This window comes from Triturus cristatus, chromosome 4_2 (assembly GCF_964204655.1).
Source record: "Triturus cristatus chromosome 4_2, aTriCri1.1, whole genome shotgun sequence".
NCBI classification, from domain to species: domain Eukaryota; kingdom Metazoa; phylum Chordata; class Amphibia; order Caudata; family Salamandridae; genus Triturus; species Triturus cristatus.
In genome coordinates this window covers 213,723,986-213,746,177 of record NC_140586.1, presented here as the reverse complement: position 1 = coordinate 213,746,177, position 22,192 = coordinate 213,723,986, and the positions used below count along the sequence as shown (strand labels likewise).

Below are 22,192 nucleotides of genomic sequence, written 5' to 3'. Positions count from 1 at the left end.
CACTACCCCTCTACTGCCCCAATACTACTCCTCTACCCCACCCCTCCTCTACCCCCTCTAGCCCCCCTCTACTCTCTACCCCCCTCTACTACCCCTCTACTCTCTACCCCTCTACCTCTCTACATCTCTCTACCTCTCTACATGCACACATATCCACACATATATATGTATATACATACGCATTTATATATATGTATGTGTATATACATACATATATATACATCGGCATATCTATATCTATATAAATGCATGCACACATATATACATATATGCATACATATGAATGTTATGTACATGAAAGTTTGAAAAACACTAAAAGCAAAGCTAAAAAGCAACCTAATTACAAACAGAATTGCTTTAACTTAAACGAGAGCGAGACCTATTGCATTTTCAATGCTTGTCCCCCCCCCCCCTTCTTAGTAACTATTACGTCAGCAAGAAGTTAGTTATCTTTAAGCCCTTTCTTATGTAGAACCATTTACAATTGTTCACAGCAGTGTAGTAGTATGAACCTCCTTTTTTCACCAAAAGTTGTCAGATTTTTACAGCAATCAAACAATTTAACTTCTGGTATTTTTTAGTAACCTTCTTCACCAGCAGGAAGGACTCTTAATTCTTTGGATGTTCGAAGAGTTCTTAAGTTCTGTTTGGACATAACTCAAGAAATTTGCAAAACAAACCAGTTTCTAAATCATAGACCTTTAAGAACTAGCATAGCTTCTTTTAAACAACTATAGCTAGATGGGTAGTTTCCTGTATTACTGTGTTACCAGTTGGCTAACACTCCCCTTCCTGGTAAACCTAGAGTTTGTTTTACGTGTAGTAAGGCTGCATCAGTTGTCTGGATACAAAATGTACAAATAGCAGAGATTTGTAAAGGAGCTACATGGAAATATGATTAGACTTTCTCTAAACATTGCTTGGATAAAGATTCAAGGGCTGACTCTTTACAAGGTCATGCAACTTTATAGAATCTGATCTGATAGAGGCATCCAGCTGAGATTCCTTACCTTTGAATTTTCTAGTTGTCAGACTGAAACTATGAAGATTTTTCTTCAAGCAATACTCCTGCGTGCTAGTAAGTGGCATAGGTTGGCTCAGCGCGAAGTTGGTGTCAGCGTCCGGGCTATTGTGACGTCGTGTCACCTATATAGACACCACCTTGGTGCGCTGTCAGTTCTATTCTTTCTGCACCAGCCAGCACAGATCCTTGAAGAGAGCTATCCTCTGTCACTTTTTGACAGGCCTTTTTAACGTTTTGTAGACCTTTTTGGTGTGTAGTTTTTTTTTCCTCCTGTCGAAAAAGACTTCTGGTTTCAATCCGTGCTGCACCTGTCATAGCGCCATATCGGTGACGGACTGGCACCTGATTGGTCTATGGTGCCTGGAGCACGATCATTACTTGAAGTCATCCTCCGACTGCCGGGCCATGGCTTCGAAAGCTTTGAGGGAGCCGGTCCCTAAAGCTGCTTGTGGCCCGGCGCTCGGCAAGGCATCCTTCTCCCTGGAGGTCTCAATCTCTGCCCTGGGCGATGGGAAGGTCCGAGCAGCACTCAGGAAGTCCCAAGTCTTCCACCTCCCACTCAGTCGTTTAGTCGGTCAGGTAATTTGAGAAAGTGGCTCTGTATATACTGTTCCCAAATAGGTACAGGGTGTACAGAGTCCACAGACCCCAGATGTTTGGCAGAGGCTAAAGTTAGATATAACCTTACTCTCAAAAGTGGTAGCTTGGTCGAGCAGTAAGGCAGTATCAGAGGACTGTGTAAAGCATTTGTTGTACACACTGTCAGCAAATGGTCTCACACACTCAATAACTGAACTCTAGGCCAATGGTTCATATATAAAAAATATATGCTTGTTTTATTTTAGAACCAACAATTGGAATTAAAATATACTTTCTCAGAATGAGATGCTTTATATAAATACTTTTGCAATATGCAATTGACTTTTGTAAACAGTTACAAGTGGTTGCAATAGGCAACACTATTTTAAACACAATAATGCATTGAGTTCAATGAAAGTTTCATGTTATTTGCCACAGATTACTTTTGGAATTCCTGGACGGGATCCTAGATTCAGTCCTGGGTCAGTACTTGGAATCAAGTGATAAAAGTCGACTTAATTACTGTGATGATTTTTAGACAATATTTTGCTATATTAAAAGTTGACACTTCGAAAATATTTCATAGAAAACAGTCCATGATTCCCTATGGCAGAAAATTCAAGTTGCAGGTATAGTATGTTCTCGTGACTTTTGTAATCCAGTACTGGGTGCCTAGACTCAGTACTGGGACCTTTATCCAAAACAGGTAAGTAATTATGTTTTCAGATATTATACGATTTTTAAAGAATATTTAAAGATTGCAGAAATTGACACTTAAAAGAAATTTCACAGAAAAACAGTCAATGATTTCCTATGGAAGAAAATTGGGTTACTGGTAAGTACAGTTGTGAGTATTTTTCAGAGTCAGTGCTGGGCACCAAGATCCAGCACTGGGAGCTCATCTAAGAGCAGGTGAGTATTTTCGTTTTCGTTACTCTGCTGATTTTTGGTTAATATTTTAAGTTTTGAAAAGTCCACACTTAGAAGAAATTTCAGCAAAAGCCAGTCAATGTTACCCTTTGGAGAAAATTGAGTTATCGGTTTAAAGGTAAGTACTCGACTGGCAGAGTTAAGGTTCTGGGCATAGACTCAGGGGTCTCCCAGGGACAGGTAGGTACAGTTCACCTCCAGCGGCACAAGGGCGACCGGGTGCAGAGAGTTAGACCCAATGTTATCCTATGAGAGGTAGGGGGGCCTTGGTTGGTGGCTGCTGACTAGCAGGCCACGCGGCTGTGGGAACTGGGCTCCTGGTCACTTACTCAGGGCAAGTGGGGAAGTAGGTAGGTGTAGAGGTTGCACTGCCAGGGCCACTCGGGCGGCTGGGTGCAGGGTGCTTTTGGGGTCACAGTCGCCGTGGGGTCGTCCTCTTTGTTCACTCCGGCACAGGCCAGGCTTGGCTGGTGCAGAGTGTCCTGGGTTCGCGGTTCCGGGCTGCTGCCAGGGATTAGAAGTAGATTTTGAGAAGAGCCTCTACTCATGGGAGTCCCAGGGGCTTAGAGTCAAAAGGTAGCCAGGTCTTCCGGGGTTTGTGAGGTTGCTGGCCACAAGGAATGCCGGGTTGGAGCAGGAGCAGGTTCGTGGGTCGACAGGCAGGTAGGGCTGGGGCCAAAGCAGTTTGTGTCTTCCTCTTCTTAGCAGCTGCAGGACAGGTCTTCTTTCTTCTAGCTCTTCTTCGGATTTTGGAATCTGGGGAAGGAAGGTTCAGGGTGCCCCTAAATACTAGATCTGAAAGAAACACGTTAGATTCCTCACCTTAGAATATCCCCAGGCGTCAGGCTGGATCCGTAAAGATTTTTCGTCAGCAATACCCCTTGCGCGGCGCTAGGCGTCGTCTGCGGCTCCACGTCCGTTGTCGGCGTCGTGCGCCGGAATGACGTCGTCGGAGTACTTAGACGCCGCCCTCGCGCGCTGACGTCCGTTCTTTTTTTTTCCGCGCCAGACAGTGCCGATCCGGGAAGAGCTTACCCCTTTAGTCACTTTTTGACTAAAACTTTTTGGACTCTTTTGTCTACTCAATTCGAACTGGTGCCGGTAGGATGCCTGGTTTTAAAGCCTGTGACTCCTGTCATCGACTGATGTCGGTGCCGGACCACCACCGCCGGTGCCTTTACTGCCTGGGGGCCGACCACGATGCGGAGTCGTGCCTCGACTGCCAGGCCTTGACCTCGAAGGCTAGGCGGGAGCGGTCCCGTAAGCTTCTCGCGCTCCGACACTCGGCTCAGCGCCGTTCCCGGTCCAGGAGGAGGTCGAAGGTCTGGTCGCTGAGCCGCAGCCACCACCACCGCTCGTCGGGATCGAAGTCTTAGGGTAAGTCGAAGCATGCTAAGAAGTCCAAGAGGCGACACCGCTCTTTGGACTCCCCTCGCCGGTCGCGCAACTCGGTCGAGGGTCCGGGTGGTCCCACCCCCGCAGGAACCGCGTCCGTCCCCATACCCACCGGTCCCTGGGACTGACGCGACTCCGGCAGAGATCAGTGCCTTCCTCTTGGCCATGAGGGTCCTGGCTCCGCCGTCGACGCCTGCTGGCGCGCCTTCGGGCCCCACGGGCTTGACTGGGCGACCTAGCGAGCCGGCGGCCCCGGCGCCGGCTCTAAGAAGGGGCAGGCGGTGCGCTAGCGAACCATCTCTCGGTGGGTCGTTTTGTGCATCAAAGCTTGTTACTCCTTAGCTAAAAAGGAACCTCCTGCTGGGCTGAGAGCCCATTCCACTCGGGCCACGGCGGCGACGACTACCCTGGGTCGTGGAGTCCCCTTGCAGGACATTTGTCAGGCAGCAACGTGGGCCTCGCTGCACACGTTTGCCAAGCATTATTGCCTGGATAGCCAAGTCCGGAGAGACGGCTTCTTTGGCCGTTCTGTTCTCCAGGACTTTCTGGTGTGATCTTGGTTCGCAGACCCACCACCGGGGTTGTTATTGCTGAGGTATCTATTCTAAGTTGAGGAATCTAACTAACGTGTTTCTTTCAGATGAACAAGTTACTTACCTTCGGTAACGATATATCTGTAAGAAACATTATTTAGTTAGATTCCTCACTGACCCACCCATCCTCCCCGTTCTGCGAACCGACATCTAGGGTTAAGGTTATCCTTTTCAGGGCCCTAGACTTTTTTGGCACCAGTGTCGGTCTCTTGCATGACTCTGCGTTCCTGGTGCGGAAAGCTATGTACAAGATCTGACGTTAGCGCGTGAGGGCGGCGTCTAAGTACTCCGTCATTCCGGCGCACGACGACATACGCGGAGCTGCAGACGATGCCTAGCGACGCTCAAGGGGTATTGCTGACGAAAAATCTTTCCGGATCCAGCCTGACGCCTGGGGATATTCTAAGGTGAGGAATCTAACTAACTAATGTTTCTTACAGATACATCGTTACCGAAGGTAAGTAACTTGTTCATTTAGGGGCGTTACAGGTAGGTGAAGGGCAGGGACCAATGGGTCCCTGTCCTGGGGTGGGTACACCCCCTATCCTGCCTCTCTCCTGTGGGAGGGGGGGCAGTAGCCTAGTCCTGATTGGGTAGGGCTTCCCATCATCAAGATGGTGAGAGCCCGGAGATGTGCTTCACCTCGCCTCCCCCACCTGAGGGGTGGGGTTGGCAGGCTGGCACATCCCCTGTCCTTATTTGGGGTTTCCGGCCAAGCTTCCCGCCAGAGTGGGGGGTTGCAGTGGCCTGGGGAAGCTCACAGAGGCGGCATGCCTTTGAAGCTTCCCCCTGCCCATCCTGGGGAGGAGATTTAGCACCTCGCCCAGGATGTGCATTGTTGCAGGCCCAGGAGAGCAGGGGCTCTCCTACCTAGTGGTCAAGCAACATGTTCGCTGTATGTCAGCCTAGGCAGCCTCAGAACAGACGTGGATTTTGGGTTAGGTTTCAGGGGGCCTCTCTAAGATGCCCTCTGTGGTGCTTGGTACATTAAATCCCACACTGGCATCAGTGTGGATTTAATGTGCTGAGCAGTTGATACCAAACTTCTCAGGCTTCAGTGCTGCCATTATGGTGCTGTGGAGTTCGTGTTTGACAAGCTCCCACCACCATGTACTCTTTAATGGCAGCACTGCACTTACAGGGCCCAGGAATGGACCTTGGTACTGTAGGGGCACAGGGCTCCTGCCTCTGTGCCCACACCACTGGCATAGGGCACCCAGCTAGAGGGGTGGCTGATGTATGCCAGGGCAATGTAGTTTGTGGGCATGGCACACAGGGATGTGTGCCATGTCGATCCTCTGTTTTGTCTTGTACCCAGACACTCAGCCTGCCAGGGCAGTAAGTGGGTGTTAGGGTACAGGGCCTCTAAGGGTGGCACAATGAGTGCTGCAGCCCTTAGAGGCCTTCCCTAGTCGCAAGGCCCTGGGTACCTAGGGTACCATTTACCAGGGGCTGACATGTGGCCAGGGTTTGCCAATTTGGTTTTGAGGTTTTTGTTTAGAGAAGGAACATAGGCCCTGGGCACCTGATTGGCAGGAGTCCAGGGCACACTCAGTCAAAGTACATTCAGCATTTCAGCAAAAAGTGGGGGCATACCATGCAAGAAAGATGGCACTTTCTCACAGGTAAGAAGCACAAACATAAGAAGTCGAAGCGTGCTTCAACCTCTCCGTCTGTTAACCTTCCCGGGAGCCGGAGCGACCCCCGCTCGGCTCAAGGAATTTTATGATGCCATGAGCCTCATATGTTGGTGGTCTGAACCTACCGGTGCGCCTTCGGGCCCCAGAGGCTTAGAGGGGACTCCATAGGATTCCTCACAGACAGCTCTGATTCTGGCACAGAAGACCCACCCCCACCCCATGGATCTGGACCGACGCTGGCCATACCACTGCGACTTTTCCTGGCGCTGGTTTCGACGCAGACACTCCTGGAGCGACCCCATTCTTGTCCCTGACAATCCGGTGCCTATAGAACTTAGGTTCTAGGACGCTTCTTCAGCCATATTCTGAAGGGCTAGGAATGGGGGAAGAGTAGGAGATGTCCCCTTACAATACCAGCCTTAACAAGAAATGGACTGAAATGAGGAATTTGTTGAGGCCAGCGGACTGGATACCTCTCCAGATTCTGGCCTGCTTTCTCCCCCTACTGTGGCTAATGAGAAGGGAGCATCATACGCTGTGGTGGTACGAAGGGCAGCTGAGGTCCTAGGCCTTCAGCTCCCTTCCGTGGCAGTCAAGACGAACATCTTGAGGAGAACCCGCAGCCTATTTTCTCCTCCGCGGAACCCTTGCTGCCTTTCAACGAGGGCTTAACTGATGTCCTACTGGGAACCTGGTCCAAACGCAGCATCGGGACTCCTGTGATTTAGCCCAATTGCCCACCACCATTGCCCTGCACCGGGTGACCCATCTTTCCTCACCAACCACCCCACCTGCTTGGTGTTACAAGCCTCTACCTCCCAAGGCGCGTTCCCTTCCACACCCCCAAATAGGGAATCCAAAAGGCTGGATATTTGGGGTAAGAACATTTTCTTCTGCCAGGCTTAAATTTTGTTGAGTGAACATCGCATGCTTATTGGGCCATTATTCCCACACTTTGTGGGAAATGGTTGCGCAAGTGCTGCCACAAGTCTTGGATGAGGCCCGAGCCATCCTCTCCCAATCAGTTTCAGATGGGAGAGATGCAGCAAAGTTTGCCATTTGTTGTGGTCTCGACTCGCTGGGCAGAGCTATTTCATCGACGGTGGCTGTTCGACGCTATGCCCTATTGATGACTTCTGGGGCTGTTCAGGCTTCTCACAGACATGCCCTTTGATGGCACCTGTTTCTTCAGATACAAGGCAGACATGGGACTGGAGCGCTTTAAGGACTCACATGGCACGGCCTCTCAGTGGCCACATGTCCCCCATCTGCCTTTCGTGACTACGGAAGGGGCTTTCAGCCTCCCCAGCCACAAGACTGCGCAAGCTCACCAACCTCTGCGCGGCTAGTTCCGGCACTATCAGTTGGGCGGCCAGAGGTCTAATCAGATCCCCTTTTGGGACCCCTCCATCCCCAGCAGTCTCAGCCTCCAAACCTTCCTAGTCCAGCCCTTCCAGATTATTAGCGACCATTAGGTGGCAGAATCAGCAATCACCTCCACTACTGGCAGAATATCACCTCGGACAGGTGGGTCCTCCAGATAGTCCAAAGGGGCTACTCCCTCCTCTTCCAGACTATCCCTCCCCCCAGGCCTCCCACTTACAACCGGCTGACGGAGGATCACCTGACTTTGCTTCACGAGGAAATCATGACTCTTGGCCAAGGTAGCCATAGAGAGGGTTCCGGCGCCAGAAGTTGGCTTTGGTTGTTATTCCTGCTACTGTCTGGTCCCGAAAAAGGAAAGGGGCCTGCACACAATTTTAGGTCTGCGAGCCTGCACCCTATCCTAGATCTGCGAGCCTTCCTTCAACTGCTTCCTCAAAAAGGAACAGGTCAAGTTGCTCGCTCTTGCTCAGGTTTTTGTTGTCCTGGAACTAGGAGACTGGATGGTAGCATTGGACTTGCAGGACGCCTGTTTTGACATTCCGTCCTGACTGCTCATTGGCGCTACCTGCAGTTTACGGTAGGACGCAAGCACTTTCAGTTCACCATGCTCTCCTTTGGCCTTACCAGCGCCCCTCGGGTATTCACCAAGGTGATGGCGGTGGTCGCAGCTCATCCACGCAGATCAGGGGTGGCGGTCTTCCCCTATCTCGACTACTGGCTGTGTAAAGTAAGCTCGCACCAGGCTGTCTTCTCCCACCTCCAGACTATGGCAAACCTCCTGCATTCGCTGGGGTTCACTATCAACATGCTGAAGTCACACCTGACTCCATCTCAGACACTCCTTTATCAGAGCTGTTCTGGGCTTAGTGCAGTTTCGGGCCAATTCCCCCAAAACCCCCCTTCAAACAGTGAGTCCAGGATATTCAGGCTATGATACCAATGTTTAAGCCTCTGTCCTGGATTTCAGTGAGAATGATTCTGAAGCTCCTGCATCGTGCTAGTGACATGCCAAATGGCATATGCGGGCTGTGCAGTGGGACTTGAAGTTCCAGTGGGGAATCTCTCCTACATGGTCCAAATCTCAGAGGGAACCACACAGGACCTGCAGTGATGGCTAACCGACCGCTATTGAGTCAGAGGCAGACCCCTCTCCATTTCCCAACCAGACCACACAATAGTGACAGATGCAACACTTCTGGGATGGGACGGCCATCTGGGAGAGGTGGAGATCAGAGAACTCTGGTCTCCGGCGGATTCAGGACTCCAGATCAACTTGCTGGAGCTCTGAGCGATTCATTTGACATTGAAAGACTTCCACAAGAGGAAGCTGGTTCAAGTGTTTACGGACAACACCATCACCAAGAGGTACTGCAGTAAACTGGGTGGGTGAGGTCATAGGCCCTTTGTCAAGAAGACCTGCATCTCTGGACATAGCTGAAACAGCTGGGTATATCCCTGGTGGCTCAACACCTGGCAGGTTCTCTGAACACCAGGACGGACAAACTCAGCCATCGATGTCAAGCAGATCACGAATGGCGTCTCCATCCAAAGGTGACGTAAAGTCTCTTTCAACAGTGGGGGGAGCCTTGGCTAGATCTGTTCGCCTCCACTGAGAACGTGCAATTTCATCAGTTTTGTGTGCTCGAGTTGCCAAGGCAGCTCTCTTTCAGAGAAGCTTTTCAGCTTGAGTGGAGCTCATGCGTCCTATGCGCCTTTCCAGAGTGCTTAAGAAGATAAAGAGCGACTTGTCCCAAGTCATTCTTGTGGCTCCAGACTGGGCACAGAGAGTCTGGTATCTCAAGCTTCTCCAACTGAGCATCGATCTGCTGATCAGGCTGCCCCTTTGGGAGGATCATCTGTTGCAGGGGCGGGTCCTTCACCCATACCTGTCAACTCTACGCCTTCTTTTGTGGAGATTGAGCGGCAGCAGTTTATAGCATTCAACCTTCCTCCCCAAGTCTGTAATTATATTTTGGCAACCAGGCGTCCCTCTCTACCAAGGCAGTGTTCGCCTGCCGGTGGTACAAATTTGTAAAATATTGAATAGAAAGTTCTATTAAGCCTCTTTCTGCTTCTCTTTCTCACGCTCTGCTTTTTATTTTGACCCTTTCCCAGCAGGTATCTGTACTGGGCACTCTCAAGGGGTACCTTTCCGCCCGGTCTGCCTTCCTGAGGCTGCCAAACCAACCCTCTTTATTCAAGTATCCCATTGTAAATGGATTCCTCTAAGGACTTGTACATATGTTCTACTTTATCCTTTAATTATGCCTCAGTAGGACCATAATTTGGTTCTCACCTTTCTAATGTGTGCTCCATTTGAACCTGCACAATTGTCCCTCCGGCTGCTTACTATCAAAACAGCCTTTTTAATGGCAATTACATCTTCCAGATGTGTGAGCGGATTGCAGGCTCTGTCATCCAAGCATCCTTACTTTACCATCTTCCCTGATTATTTTGTGCTTCACACTAGGGCCTCTTTCCTTCCGAAAGTGTTAACACCATTCCATGTGGGGCAATCTGTCACCTTGCCCACTTTCTGCACTCCTCTAAAGAGGAATGACTCCACCCTCTGGACTCAAAAAGAGCATTGTCGTTCTACCTTGACCGCAGTAAAGATTTCTGGGTGGACGACCAACTCTGTGTGGAGTTCATTGGCTCAAAAAAAGGATGTGCAGTGCAGAAGAGGACTATCTTGCGATGGGTCGTCCTCTGTGTAAGAAACTGGTTCTGTATAGACTATACCAAAATGAAGTATAGTGTGCATAGAGTCCAGCGAAACCCCAGAGGCTTTACAGAGGCTCAAGTAGATACTAATGCTCTTTTGTGGTGGTGTGGGCGAGCAGTTAGACTTATCAGAGGGCAGTGCTGAGCATTTTTTGTACACCCACAAGAAATGATTATACACACTCAATGACTAAATCTGAGACCAATGGTTTGTAAAAATATTTTGTATATTTCTTAGAACCATAGGTACTCTCTTGCAGTAAATTACGTTTTGCAATATCACTGTTTTTCAATGTAAAAAGTGGACACTTGCTGCATTTTTCAATCCGTACAATGTTATCCTGTGGGAGGAAACACAATCCGCAATATGCAACAACTAAATGATTTACAGTGTTGAGCTTATGGATGAAGTATCAGTACCAGGCAAGGCTATTACTACTATCATTATTATTATTATTATAGACTTGAAATGTGCACAGCTACCCCTAGGGGTTTCCCTGCACCTGGCAGGAACAGAGGATGCACAGATCAAAGTAAGCAGATTAAAAAAGCCATGTCTTCAGGCCCTTGCGATAAAAAGAAAAGACGCGCAGTTCCTCAGAGTCTGTAAGTAAGCGAGTTCCAAAGTCTTGACCCTAGATATGCAAAAGAGCGTCCTTTCATGAGGGACAGACAGAGCCTCGGTACTGTAAACAAGGCCTGTTGTGAAGATCTCAAATCGAGAAGGATAGTAAGGTAGTACCAGATCCTCAATGTAGTTGAGTCCGACTCAGACATTCGCCTTGAACATATAGCCTAATGCTTTAAATTTGATGTGATTCAAGATTGAATGCCAGTCCTGCTCATGAGAGATTCACGACTGAGGCAAATTTTGGCAACCTATAAAGAAGCCTTACAGCAGAGTACTGCCCCAGCTGCAGTCGACGGATGGTAGTTTTATTGGCTCCCAAATAGAGCATGTTGCCGTAATCAGGTCTGGAGATAAGCGCTTGGATCACCGCCCTTTGCACTGAGACGGGGATCAACCTAAGAATCTTTTTAAGCCACTTGATTACTGCAAAGCAGGTGGACGTCACCTTGGCCACTTGCGGCTTCGTGGAAAATTAATCATCCACAAGGAAGCCCGTGTTCTTAACCTTTGAAGATGGCATTGGCAGGGCACCTAAGGAAGCATTCCAATGTAGTGGGCACCAGAGAGCGAGGTTCTTTCCCAGAATCATGACCTCAGTTTTATCCCCATTTAGTTCGGGGACATGGAGTCCAGCAGGGAGGTCAATCCACGCGAGACTCTGGCTCAGAATCGCTGGGGAACCTTTTCTTGACCAGTAGGCCTCTTGGACTCGGGCCATGGGCATCAGGTACAGAGGTGGGCAACTTCGCTGTTCCACAGGCAGAGCTTTTGTCTTTTAACTTGGCTTTCTTCTGGACAAGTCTGATGGCCACAGGGGATCAGGAGTCTTTTTAGAAGGCAGGCAGTCAGTCCTCCCAGGGTTCTGTAGGTGGCTGGGCTGTGGGACGAGGCACTCTTCTGTAGCAGGGTCTTTGAAGGCTGCAGACAGACCGGTAAATTTGGGGCCAGGTCAGTTGGTGTCTTCTGTCTTCGCTTCTGCACGGCTCTTCTTTGTTGGTCATCGATAATCTAAGGATTACGGTTCAGGGGTGCCCCTAAATCCTAGGGTCGTTACAGACATCAGGAGATAGTCACCAATGGGCTTCTTACCTTTGGGGTGCCTACACCCTTTGTATGTCCACTCCTTCTGGGGAGGGGGCATATTGCTAACCCTATGGACTGGAATCCCCCAAAACAATATGGGGCATTTTTAAACGAGGGTGGTCACTTCAGCTCAGGGCACCTTAGGAATGGTCCTGGCTGAGAAGGAGACACACCTCTCTTGTTTCCTAATGTTCCTGCTGACCTTGCTGCTAGAAGTGGGACTTGGTCAGGGGGGCTGGCATCTACACTAGTTTTAGAGGCCCTAGTCAGCATAACAAAGGACGGGAAGTCTTTGAGGCTCACTGCCTTTCAATGCTGCTTCTGCTGGGGGGTAGGAGTGAAGCACCTCCACCCAAAGCAGGCTTTGTTTCTGACCCAAAAGAGCAAAACAATCCCACCTCGGGGGTCAGAAATCTATGTAGATGCGGCTGACCAGGCAGGCAGACACTATTGGGTTGGTAGGTTTTTAGTGTGTTTATTAATGAATCCAACACTGGCATCAGTGTGGGCTCATTAATATGAGATGTTTGGTACCACACATCTGGGAATTCGGTGAAGCCATCATGGAGCTGTGGAACTTGTAGTGACAAGCTCCTAGCCCATGTACTCCGTATGGCTTCACTGTGCATGTATAATGTCTAAGAATGGACTTAACACAATCATAATGAAGAGCCTCTGTTACTAAAGAGAAAGCCAGAATGTCTACAGTTTATCCAAGATAGGGGCATATAATAAGGTGGCAGTCAACAGGACTGCTTCATGTTGCCCTCAGACACCCAAAGGGATGTCATGCTTCATCATAGTGCTGTTTCTCCTCGTTGGGCCGGCGCTGCAATGTCCGAAGGGTCATTTTGGCACAGATTTTTTTATTGGTATGCTGTATGGTGAGTGCAAGGTCGAGTCTAGGTGGGGTGGTTTTTCATGTGAGATAATGTGAGTTAAAAAGGATCAGGGAGGCCTCTAACTACTTTTAATAACCAGCACGCCCTGTCAGATTAAAAACCTTCTAGGTAGATGCTACCGGTAGGTTCTTAAAGTTCCTTGGTAGGCTAGATGTGAGTTGCCTCATTGGGGTATAACTCCAGTTGGTCAACATATTTTGCGCTGCTTATGGTCCGGAAGATCCATGGCACTTTGTCAGGACAGGAATAGTATAATGAATCTTCCTACCTCACAAATATAACAAAAGGTGCCCTTCCAGTGGTACCTGCATATTTGGAGTTGGTTTTTCAACCTCCAACGGGAGATAAAAGTGCTCCCTAGGGTCCGGCAGAGGTGCCGTGCTCAGTCATGCGATCGCATAGTCGCACCTACCCACGTCTTCTGCCGGCCCTAATGCCTAGGAAGCACTTTTATCTCCTGTTGGAGGTTGGAAAATCAACTCCAAATATGTAGGTACCACTGGAAGGGCACCCCCTGTACATTCCGTCAAAGATACATAAGTGTAAGCCAAAACTCAGTGGGGGGGTAACCATGCAAAAAGGGGTACTTTCCTACACTCTGCATCAAAATTTGATTCACTCTGGCCACAAAGCAGCCTGATGAAGGCTTAATGGCACATTCCACCATAGCTAAAGCTGCTACCACGGCGTTGCAAAGTGGAGTTCCAGTCCTCGACATTTGTCTGGGAGCAACATGGGCATCTTCACACATTTACCAAGCACCACTGCCTGGACAGTCCAGTCCACAGGGATGGTCTTTTTGGCCTCTATCAGTCAGGACTTCCTGGTCTAAACTTGTCCGCAGTCCCTCTGCCATGGATGGTATTGCTTGGGTATCTGTTCCAAGGTAAGAAATCTACATCTAGATATGTCTATCAGATGGAGAAGCTACCTTCCTTTGATAATGCCTTATCTGGTAGAGACATGATCTAGCCGCAGATACCTTACCAACCGGTCCATCCTCTCCGCAATGCGGACAGGTTTTTAGGGTCAGGGCTGTTCCGTTTCAGGGCCCTAGTTGTTCAAAACACACTGTCAGTGCACTTCATGGATCCGCGCTTCTGGCGTGAAAGGTAGTGGAAAGTAACTGAGATCAGCGTGCCGAGGTGGTGCCTATATAGGTGAATCAGACGTCACAACAGCGAGGACGGTTTCAACTACGTTACGTGGAGCCGACCGACGCCACCTACCAGCCTGCAGGGGTATTGCTCGAGTTAAAAATCTTCCAGGTCCAGTCTGACACTTGGGAAATTCAAAGGTAAGGAATCTGCAGCTGGATCATGTCTCTACCAGATAAAGTGTTAATGAAGGTAAGTAACTTGTCCTTTAGAGTAATTATTACTTGCTGTACATCTGTTTAAACTACATCTCACAATTGATAATGGTTTATAGCTTTGTATTGACACCTGTGTGTTAGGGGATATGCTTCCTACTCCATTCTGTTTGACTATCAGTGAGGAGTCTACGATGCAGAAGAAAATGCTACTTGTATTCCAAGTTCGTTGTCGTAGATATCCTCACTGAAGTCCTAAACAACACTCCCTCATCCCCTGTTGTCGATACATTTGCTAAAATTAAGTTCATTACTGCCATTCAAAAAGAATTGAGGCTGTGAGGCTAACTGCCAGTACATTGGATGCTAGAAAGGAAAGCTGTTGGCTCCGTTAAGTAACAGTGTATTGTTTCCTTGCAGTCCTAGAACGTCTGACCTGACAGGCTCCTTTTTTCTTTCATTTTTCTCACTCTATGTGCTTAATAGGCATTTTAGGATTAAACTCAACATTCTCTTATCAGATGCTGCAATATGGTCGCATTCTATTAATTGGATGCCATTTTATGGTTCAGAAGAATTCAGCAAAAGCAGGCCTGTCATGTTTTTTAATGGAGGTAACACCAATTTTCATGGACATTGAGGTGACTACCTCAATCTAAAGATTGACTTTAGATAATTGTAGATAAAGTGTTCTGAATTCCCTGCAAACGCACAGGAATATTCTATGCTTATGACATCAGTGAGGAGAACTACAATGCAAAACTAGAAATACAAGTGAGTAACTTTTCCTTTCTTTACTTACCTTTGGTAACGCTCTTTCTGGTAGAGACTCAACAGAGTATTGACCGACCATCACGTCCTCCCCATTCTGGGATTGGACTGTATCTATTAATTAGATTGCAAGTGTAGGAATCTGCACACTGATCTAACAATTTGATTTTGGGGCTCTGCGTCTTGGAGCGCGGGCAGTCTTAAAAGTAATTGGCTCCGCAGGCCATTTCTGGAGCGGAGCCACGTGCCGCCCCTATCCAGCACGCAGAGGTAGTGCTGAAAAGATTCCGTATCCAGTCCTGGGAATATTCAAGAGGTGAGGAGTCTGCACTTAGTAGTCTCTGCCAGAAAGGGTGTTACCGAAAGTAAGTAACTTGTTAACTAGAGACTTTTATTCTCTAAAGGGCACTAACAGCCAGTACCCTCTGGTAATGCAATGGATGTCACTAGAGACTGGTAGAGGCGATTGCATAACACATCTCAATCTAAACTTGGGGGTATTAGATGCCAGTTTATATTGATTACCTTCTGCACTAATGCTCCGAAATTTAATGTATACCGGTGCTGCAGAACTAGGTCTTTTGCATGATAGTGGGGAAGCTTGCTTCAATAATTGCCTAAATGGTGGGATTGGCTTCTCCTTGCACTCCTGTATGCAATATTTTTTTATTACCTAACTGTCCATGTTTGACTACAAGTAATTTCATTCTGCCTGCTTAACTTTTATCGTATCTAATACGTTTGTGAACCATACTGCAAAACAAATAATGTTATTTACTTGTAACACAACAGTATAGTAAAGTCATACAGCAACACATGGCCTAAAAAACATTCTGTAGGTATTCCCATAAAGTGTTTTTTTCTTTGTCCTCTTATGTGCCCGAGACAGCCCTCCAGCCTTAAAGTTTTCTAGTCCACCTCGAAGGGGTCTGATTTCAGACAATCAGTTTCAAAGACTGAAATGCTTGGTTTTTAACAAAATCTCCCAACCACTAGATCTGTAAGAGTTTCAGGTAAGTAACTAGTGTTTTTTTTTATTTTTTGGTTTGTCAGTTCTATGGCTGCAGAATTATCTGCTTTCCTTGAAGTGGTCATTGCTGTCTGTGCTGAGTTCTTGATTAAATACGTGTTCCTTTTCATTCTCAGATTGATGGATCAACGCTCAGGACGATCTGCATGCAGCACGGTCCGCTGCTGACATTCCACCTGAACCTGACTCAGGGCACTGCCCTGATACGATACAGCACCAAACAGGAGGCAGCCAAGGCTCAGACGGCACTGCACATGTGAGTGTTTGCTTAACTGGTCACATCTCAGTTGTATCATGTTCATAAGTTTCTATTGCCTTCTCTTGATGTTCAGTAAGGCCTTATTTCATCTGAGATCCCAGTCTTCGTGAAATGTAGCTAAAATGTAACCGCTGATAAGCTACCACCTGAGTTTTTTTGTGTAGCTCTTCCTGTAGCTATGTACCTTTGGCTACACACTGACCTCGAATCTACGTCAAGAGCAGAAATACGCACACTGATTTTTGCTACTCAAGGGTTTTAAAAATGTATTAACACTACCAGTGGTGATTGTCTGGTTGATGTTTAAAAATAAAATTAATTTCTGATGAATACATCTGCCAGTGGATTCCTCACCTTGTGAATATCCCCTGCGCCAGCATTCCACTGAACTTTTTTCCCCAGCTCTCTACGCCGACGTGGACGTCATAATACCTCGGCTCCGCTCGCGACTCCGTATGACATCACCGGAGCCATAAGAGACCCACATCGGCGTGATGACGTCAGTTCCCTTTTTTCCGCGCCGTCGACGCGTAACGGTTTTCCAGCACTCTCCTGCTACTTTGTTTTCTTGCAAAGTGGGTTACTGTTTCTGGATAAGCCATGTCTTCGACGAGGAAGTCAGGTTTTAAACTTTGTAGGGAATGTGGGGGCCACATGTCCATTACCGACCCCCACGAGGATTGTTTATGGTGCCTTTCATCTGATCATGATGTGGATGACTGCTCTTCTTGTAGAAAGATGAACCCCAAGGCCCTGAAGGAGAGGGAGGCAAAACTCTTCATGGCCAAGGCGAAGAAGGAAAGAAGAGGTAGGAAGAAGGGGAAGTCGAGACCGGAGTCGTCGACTTCGCACTCTTGGAAGTCGAAGAAACATCATAAGAAGAGGAAGCATAGCTCTCGGCGCCGGTCGTCGAGGAGTAAGGCTTCGAGGTCGCTGTTGCCTCGCCGCCAAAGCAAGGGAGTTGTTTCTCCTTCTCGTATGTCTCCAGAGAAGACACCTTTGCCGAGGTTGACTCGGGCGCAGTCACCGGCGCCAGTGGAGTCTCCAGCTTCCGACACCGATCCGGATCAGGAGGAAGATCTTTTCTCCGGTGCCAGCTGAACCTGCGGCTCCAGTGGAGGATATTTCGGCTCCAGCTATTTCTCGACCGGATCCAGGGTCGAACCCATACCCGCAATTCCCCACTCCGGGTGCGGTTCCAACGCATTTCCTCAATGCGATGTATGGGGTTTTTCAAAGGGCAGCCTTCCCATCTGGCGCACCATCTGGTCCCGTGGGTCCAATGGCATATACCTTGGGAGTGCCGCAGCATTATGCTCAAGCTCCTTTTATGCCCTTCTTGCCGATGGCTCGTTCATGGCAGTTCCCGGCGCCGTCTGGAGATCCATCCCGGCTTCGTCTGGATCGTTTGCCTTCGGAGCCTTCCTCGACGCCGTTACCGACTCCATCTGCTCCACGCCTGGCGCCGCCGACGCCGGGTCCTCTGATCAGTTCACGAAGGGAGGCCCAGAGGATTTTGAATGAGGAGCGTTATAGAGAGGAAGTGGAGGAAGGTGAGGTTGGTGATTCAACTGATCAGTTTGAAGGCATTCAGGATGCTAGTGGGCTTGATACTACTCCAGAATGGGAGCATTCTTCTACTAGGCCTTCTCCTCCACAAGAGTTGGCTCCTTATTCGGTTGTCAGAAAGGCTGCAGAGTTGCTGGACTTACAGTTGCCCTCTGCAGAATATAAACCGAACCTTTTAACTGAAGTCCTACATTAACCATCATCTAATGTAGAGCCCTTGTTGCCCTTTAATGAGGCTACTTTAGAACCAGTGATGAACGTTTGGCGCAAGCCTCTTTCTTCGCCTGCAGTATCCAGACAAGTGGCAAGGAGATACAGGGTGGCTCCGGGGGATCCGAGCTTCCTTTCTTCTCACCCCTCACCGGAGAGCCTTGTGGTGCAAGCTTCCTGCTCGAAGCAATCGTCGGGCGCCTTCCCTCAAACACCAGCAGATAGGGATTCTAAACAGGCCGAACAATCAGCCAAGAAGGTCTTTTCATCCAGTAGCATGGCTCTTAAATCGACTAATGCCACTTGTTTATTGGGGCGTTATGTTCATGCCCTGATGGACTCGAAGCTTTTAGCCCCTAAGCTGCCTGAAGAAGAGAAAGCCTCTTTTATGGAGGTTGTTACGGACACTCAAGCTGCCGCAAGGCAGGTTATTCAGTCGGGTCTAGACACGGCTGATTCTGTGGCTAGAATTATGAGGTCTTCGATAACCACTAGGAGGCAAGCTTGGCTTCGTTCTTCTGGCTTTTCTGCGGATGTTCAGGCTGCGTTAGTTGACTTGCTTTTTGATGAAGAAAGACTGTTTGGGGAGAAAGCCGATTCAGCCTTGCAGAGGTTTAAAGATAGCAGGGTTACTGTGAAGTCTTTGGGACTACAGACTCCGGCTAAGGGATTTGGCTTCAGAAAGTATAGGGGTTTCGGGAGGCCTTCATTTTGTACCTCGCGTCAGCCTCAACAACAGCAGCAGCAGAATCCTCTCTATAGGTCATATAGAGGAAGACAGAGGGGTCGGAGAGGTTCTGGCCACAACCCATCTTCATCTTCTGCCTCCTCTGCTCCCAATGAAACCTCAAGGAAGCAGCCCTAGATCCCCCATCCTAGATCATGTAAGACCTGTGGGGGTGTCGGGTTGTGGGGGTGTCGGGTGTCCTCCTTTCTGCTAGGTTGGAAATCGGTCACGACGGACCTTTGGGTTTTAAACCTCGTAGTGAATGGGTACGCCCCCTTACCCTCCTTGCCAAGGTTTTTGCTCAGAGGACCATCTGCTTCTTTTGCAAAAGGAGGTTCTCGCATTACTACAAAAAGGTGCGATAGAGGTGATTCCAGAGCAGGAAAGGGGTCAGGGTGCTACTCCTGGTATTTCCTGATTCCCAAAAAAGACGGCAGTTTGCATCCAATCCTGGACCTCAAAGTCTTAATTTTTTTACCTGAAGCAGGAGAAATTCAAGATGGTGACCCTTGCACAGGTTCTTCAAGCTTTGCAGCAAGGAGACTGGATGGTGTCGATCGACTTGCAGGATGCGTATTTTCACATCCCAATCCTGAAGTCGCACAGGAAGTATCTCCGTTTTACGGTTGGGTCGCAACACTACCAGTTCGCGGTCCTCCCGTTTGGTCTTACTACTGCACCTCGAGTCTTCACGAAGGTGATGGCAGTGGTAGCTGCTCATCTCAGGAGGTCGGGGATTCCGGTCTTTTTCTACCTGGATGACTGGCTTCTGAAAGCAGAGTCGCCAGAGATGTTGCAACATCATCTGCATGTAACATCTCAGCTGTTATTCGACTTGGGTTTTTCGATCAATGTGCCCAAATCTCACCTGGTGCCCTCTCAGCGCAACCTGTTCATAGGGGCAGTACTGGACACTACTGTGTGTCGAGCATTTCCTCCTCCTCAAAGAATTCTCGACATTCAGGTGTTGATACCTCTATTCCACAATGGAGCGGTTGTTCCAGTTCTGAAGGTCCTTCGTCTGCTCGGTCTGTTCGCTTCCTGCTGGTCAACCATGCACGCTGGCACATGAGGGCACTCCAGTGGTGCCTCCGCAGGCAGTGGTATCAGCACAACGGAGATCTCAGGGAGTCTATCAGGATCTCCTGAGAAGCTGCATCGGATCTGTCTTGGTGGAGCGTGGGGGGCAATCTGCCTGAAGGAAAGCCCTTTCATCTTCCTCTATCGGTGGCCACAGTGATAACGGATGCCTCCACCCTAGGGTGGGGTGCTCATCTGGGGGAACTGGAGATCAAGGGTCTTTGGTCTCCGGAGGAAAAATTGTCTCATGTCAATCTTCTGGAATTGCGGGCGATACGTTTGGCGCTCAAAGCCTTTCTCCCTTCCCTTTGCGGTCAGTCGGTTCAAGTCCTGACGGACAACACTACCGCGATGTGGTATGTTAACAAGCAGGGAGGGATTAGGGTTGTATCATCTCTGCAGAGAAGCGTTACGGCTCTGGTCCTGGGCTCAGGATTATCGGATTTGCTTGATGACGAATCATCTGGCCGGGGTGCTAAACGTACGTGCGGACAGTCTCAGTTGGCAGTTCTCTGCCGACCACGAGTGGAGACTTCATCGGGAAGTGGTTCGTCATGTCTTTCGGACGTGGGGGGCTCCTCGGATAGACCTATTTGCCACCCGCGAGAACGCGCACTGCCCGGCATTCTGCAGTCTCCAGTTTCTGTTGCAGGGGACGTTGAGGGACGCGTTTCAGTTGAGTTGGAGCTCACATCTCCTTTACGCGTTTCCTCCCATACCCTTGATTCCTCGGGTTCTGAGGAAGATTCGCCAAGACCGGGCCCAAGTTATTTTGGTCGCTCCGGATTGGCCAAGAAGGGTGTGGTACACAGATCTACTTCACCTCTCATCGCACCCTCCGCTCAGTCTCCCTCTCAGGGTAGATCTCTCGAAGTCGCAGGGGCAGGTTCTTCACCCCCACCTCCAGAGCCTGCACCTTCATGCCTGGAGATTAAACGGGGCAACTTGAATTTCTTCTCTGTCCCACCTGATGTGGTGGATGTTATTTTATCGGCCAGGTGACACTCCACCAAGTCCATTTACTCCTACAGGTGGTCTAGGTTTGTTAAATGGTGTGGGGAGAGGTCCATTGACCCTTTAAAGGCCCATCTTTCTAGTGTGCTTCAGTTTGCTCTTTCCTTGGCTCAGCAGGGCTGAACTGTGGCTACGGTTAAGGGCTATTTATCAGCCTTGTCGGCTTTTCTGAGTCTCCCAGATCAGCCATCTTTATTTAAATCTCCTATTGTTCTAAGATTTATCAAAGGCCTGACTAACGGGTTTCCGCCTACTCCTTTTCTAATGCCGCAGTGGGACCTTAATCTTGTTCTGACTTTTTTGATGGGGTCTCCTTTTGAGCCCCTTCATAGCTGTCCTTTGAGGCTGCTGTCTTTTAAAACGGTCTTTCTTGTGGCCATAACCTCTGCAAGGAGGGTGAGTGAGCTTCAAGCTCTTAGTTTAAAACCCTTGTTTTTATCCTTACGTGCTGAAAGGATGGTTCTTAGGACCAGGGCTGCTTTCTTACCCAAGGTAGTTACTCCCTTCCATCTGGGGCAGTCCATTACTCTCCCTGTGTTTTATCCACCTCCTCATCCTTCCAAGGAGGAGGAAAGACTTCACCGATTGGACCCGAAAAGAGCTGTGAGCTTTTATTTGGACAGAACGAAGGACTTTCGTTTGGACGATCAGCTCTTCGTGGGCTATGTTGGACAGTCTAAAGGCAAAGCTGTGCACAAGCGCACTCTGTCCAGATGGATCATCCTGGCTATCAAGATCTGCTACGCCCTTGCTGGTAAGGTTCCTCCGGAGGGTATTTGGGGTCATTCAACTAGGGCCAAATCGTCTACTTCTGCCTTGGCCAGGGGTGTTCCTGTAGCAGATATGTGTAAAGCCGCGACTTGGGCCTCCCTCCATACTTTCGCAAAGCATTATTGCTGAGATGAGGAGGGAGGGCCCCTTTGCGCGCTCTGTCTTGCAGGATTTTTTGGTATAATAAGGTGGACACCCTCCTCCGGGAGTGGGACTGCTGTGGGAATCTATTCACAAGGTGAGGAATCCACTGGCAGATGAATCCATCAGAAGAACAAGTTACTTACCTTCGGTAGCGCTTTTTCTGGTGGATACAGTATCTGCCTGTGGATTCCTCACTGACCCACCTGCCTCCCCGTTGTCCACCTTTGTATACCTTTAAGATTGCCTTGCTTGACATGTAGTTTTATCTGGTACACATATAGGAAATGCTTTTGTTCCTTAGATTTCCTTTTTGTATATATGCTATGTATATTTGTTCGAATGTTGTATACTGTGTATTTTTGAGTCTGTCGTTGGTCCACCTGTTCACCTCGGAGGCCTGGAAAAAATGGGTGGAACT

The 22,192-nt window shown here is 48.8% G+C and overlaps 1 protein-coding gene across 10 annotated transcripts in view; it reads left to right on the top strand.

Moving 5' to 3' along the window:
• Positions 1-22,192, top strand: part of TNRC6B (trinucleotide repeat containing adaptor 6B) — a 1,192,955-nt gene that overhangs the window by 1,079,506 nt on the left and 91,257 nt on the right. For all 10 annotated transcript variants that reach the window (XM_085601248.1, XM_085601251.1, XM_085601245.1 and 7 more), the window contains one exon: positions 16,117-16,256. In XM_085601248.1, the coding sequence (XP_085457374.1) occupies positions 16,117-16,256 (140 nt within the window). The remainder of the gene's footprint in view (positions 1-16,116; positions 16,257-22,192) is intronic.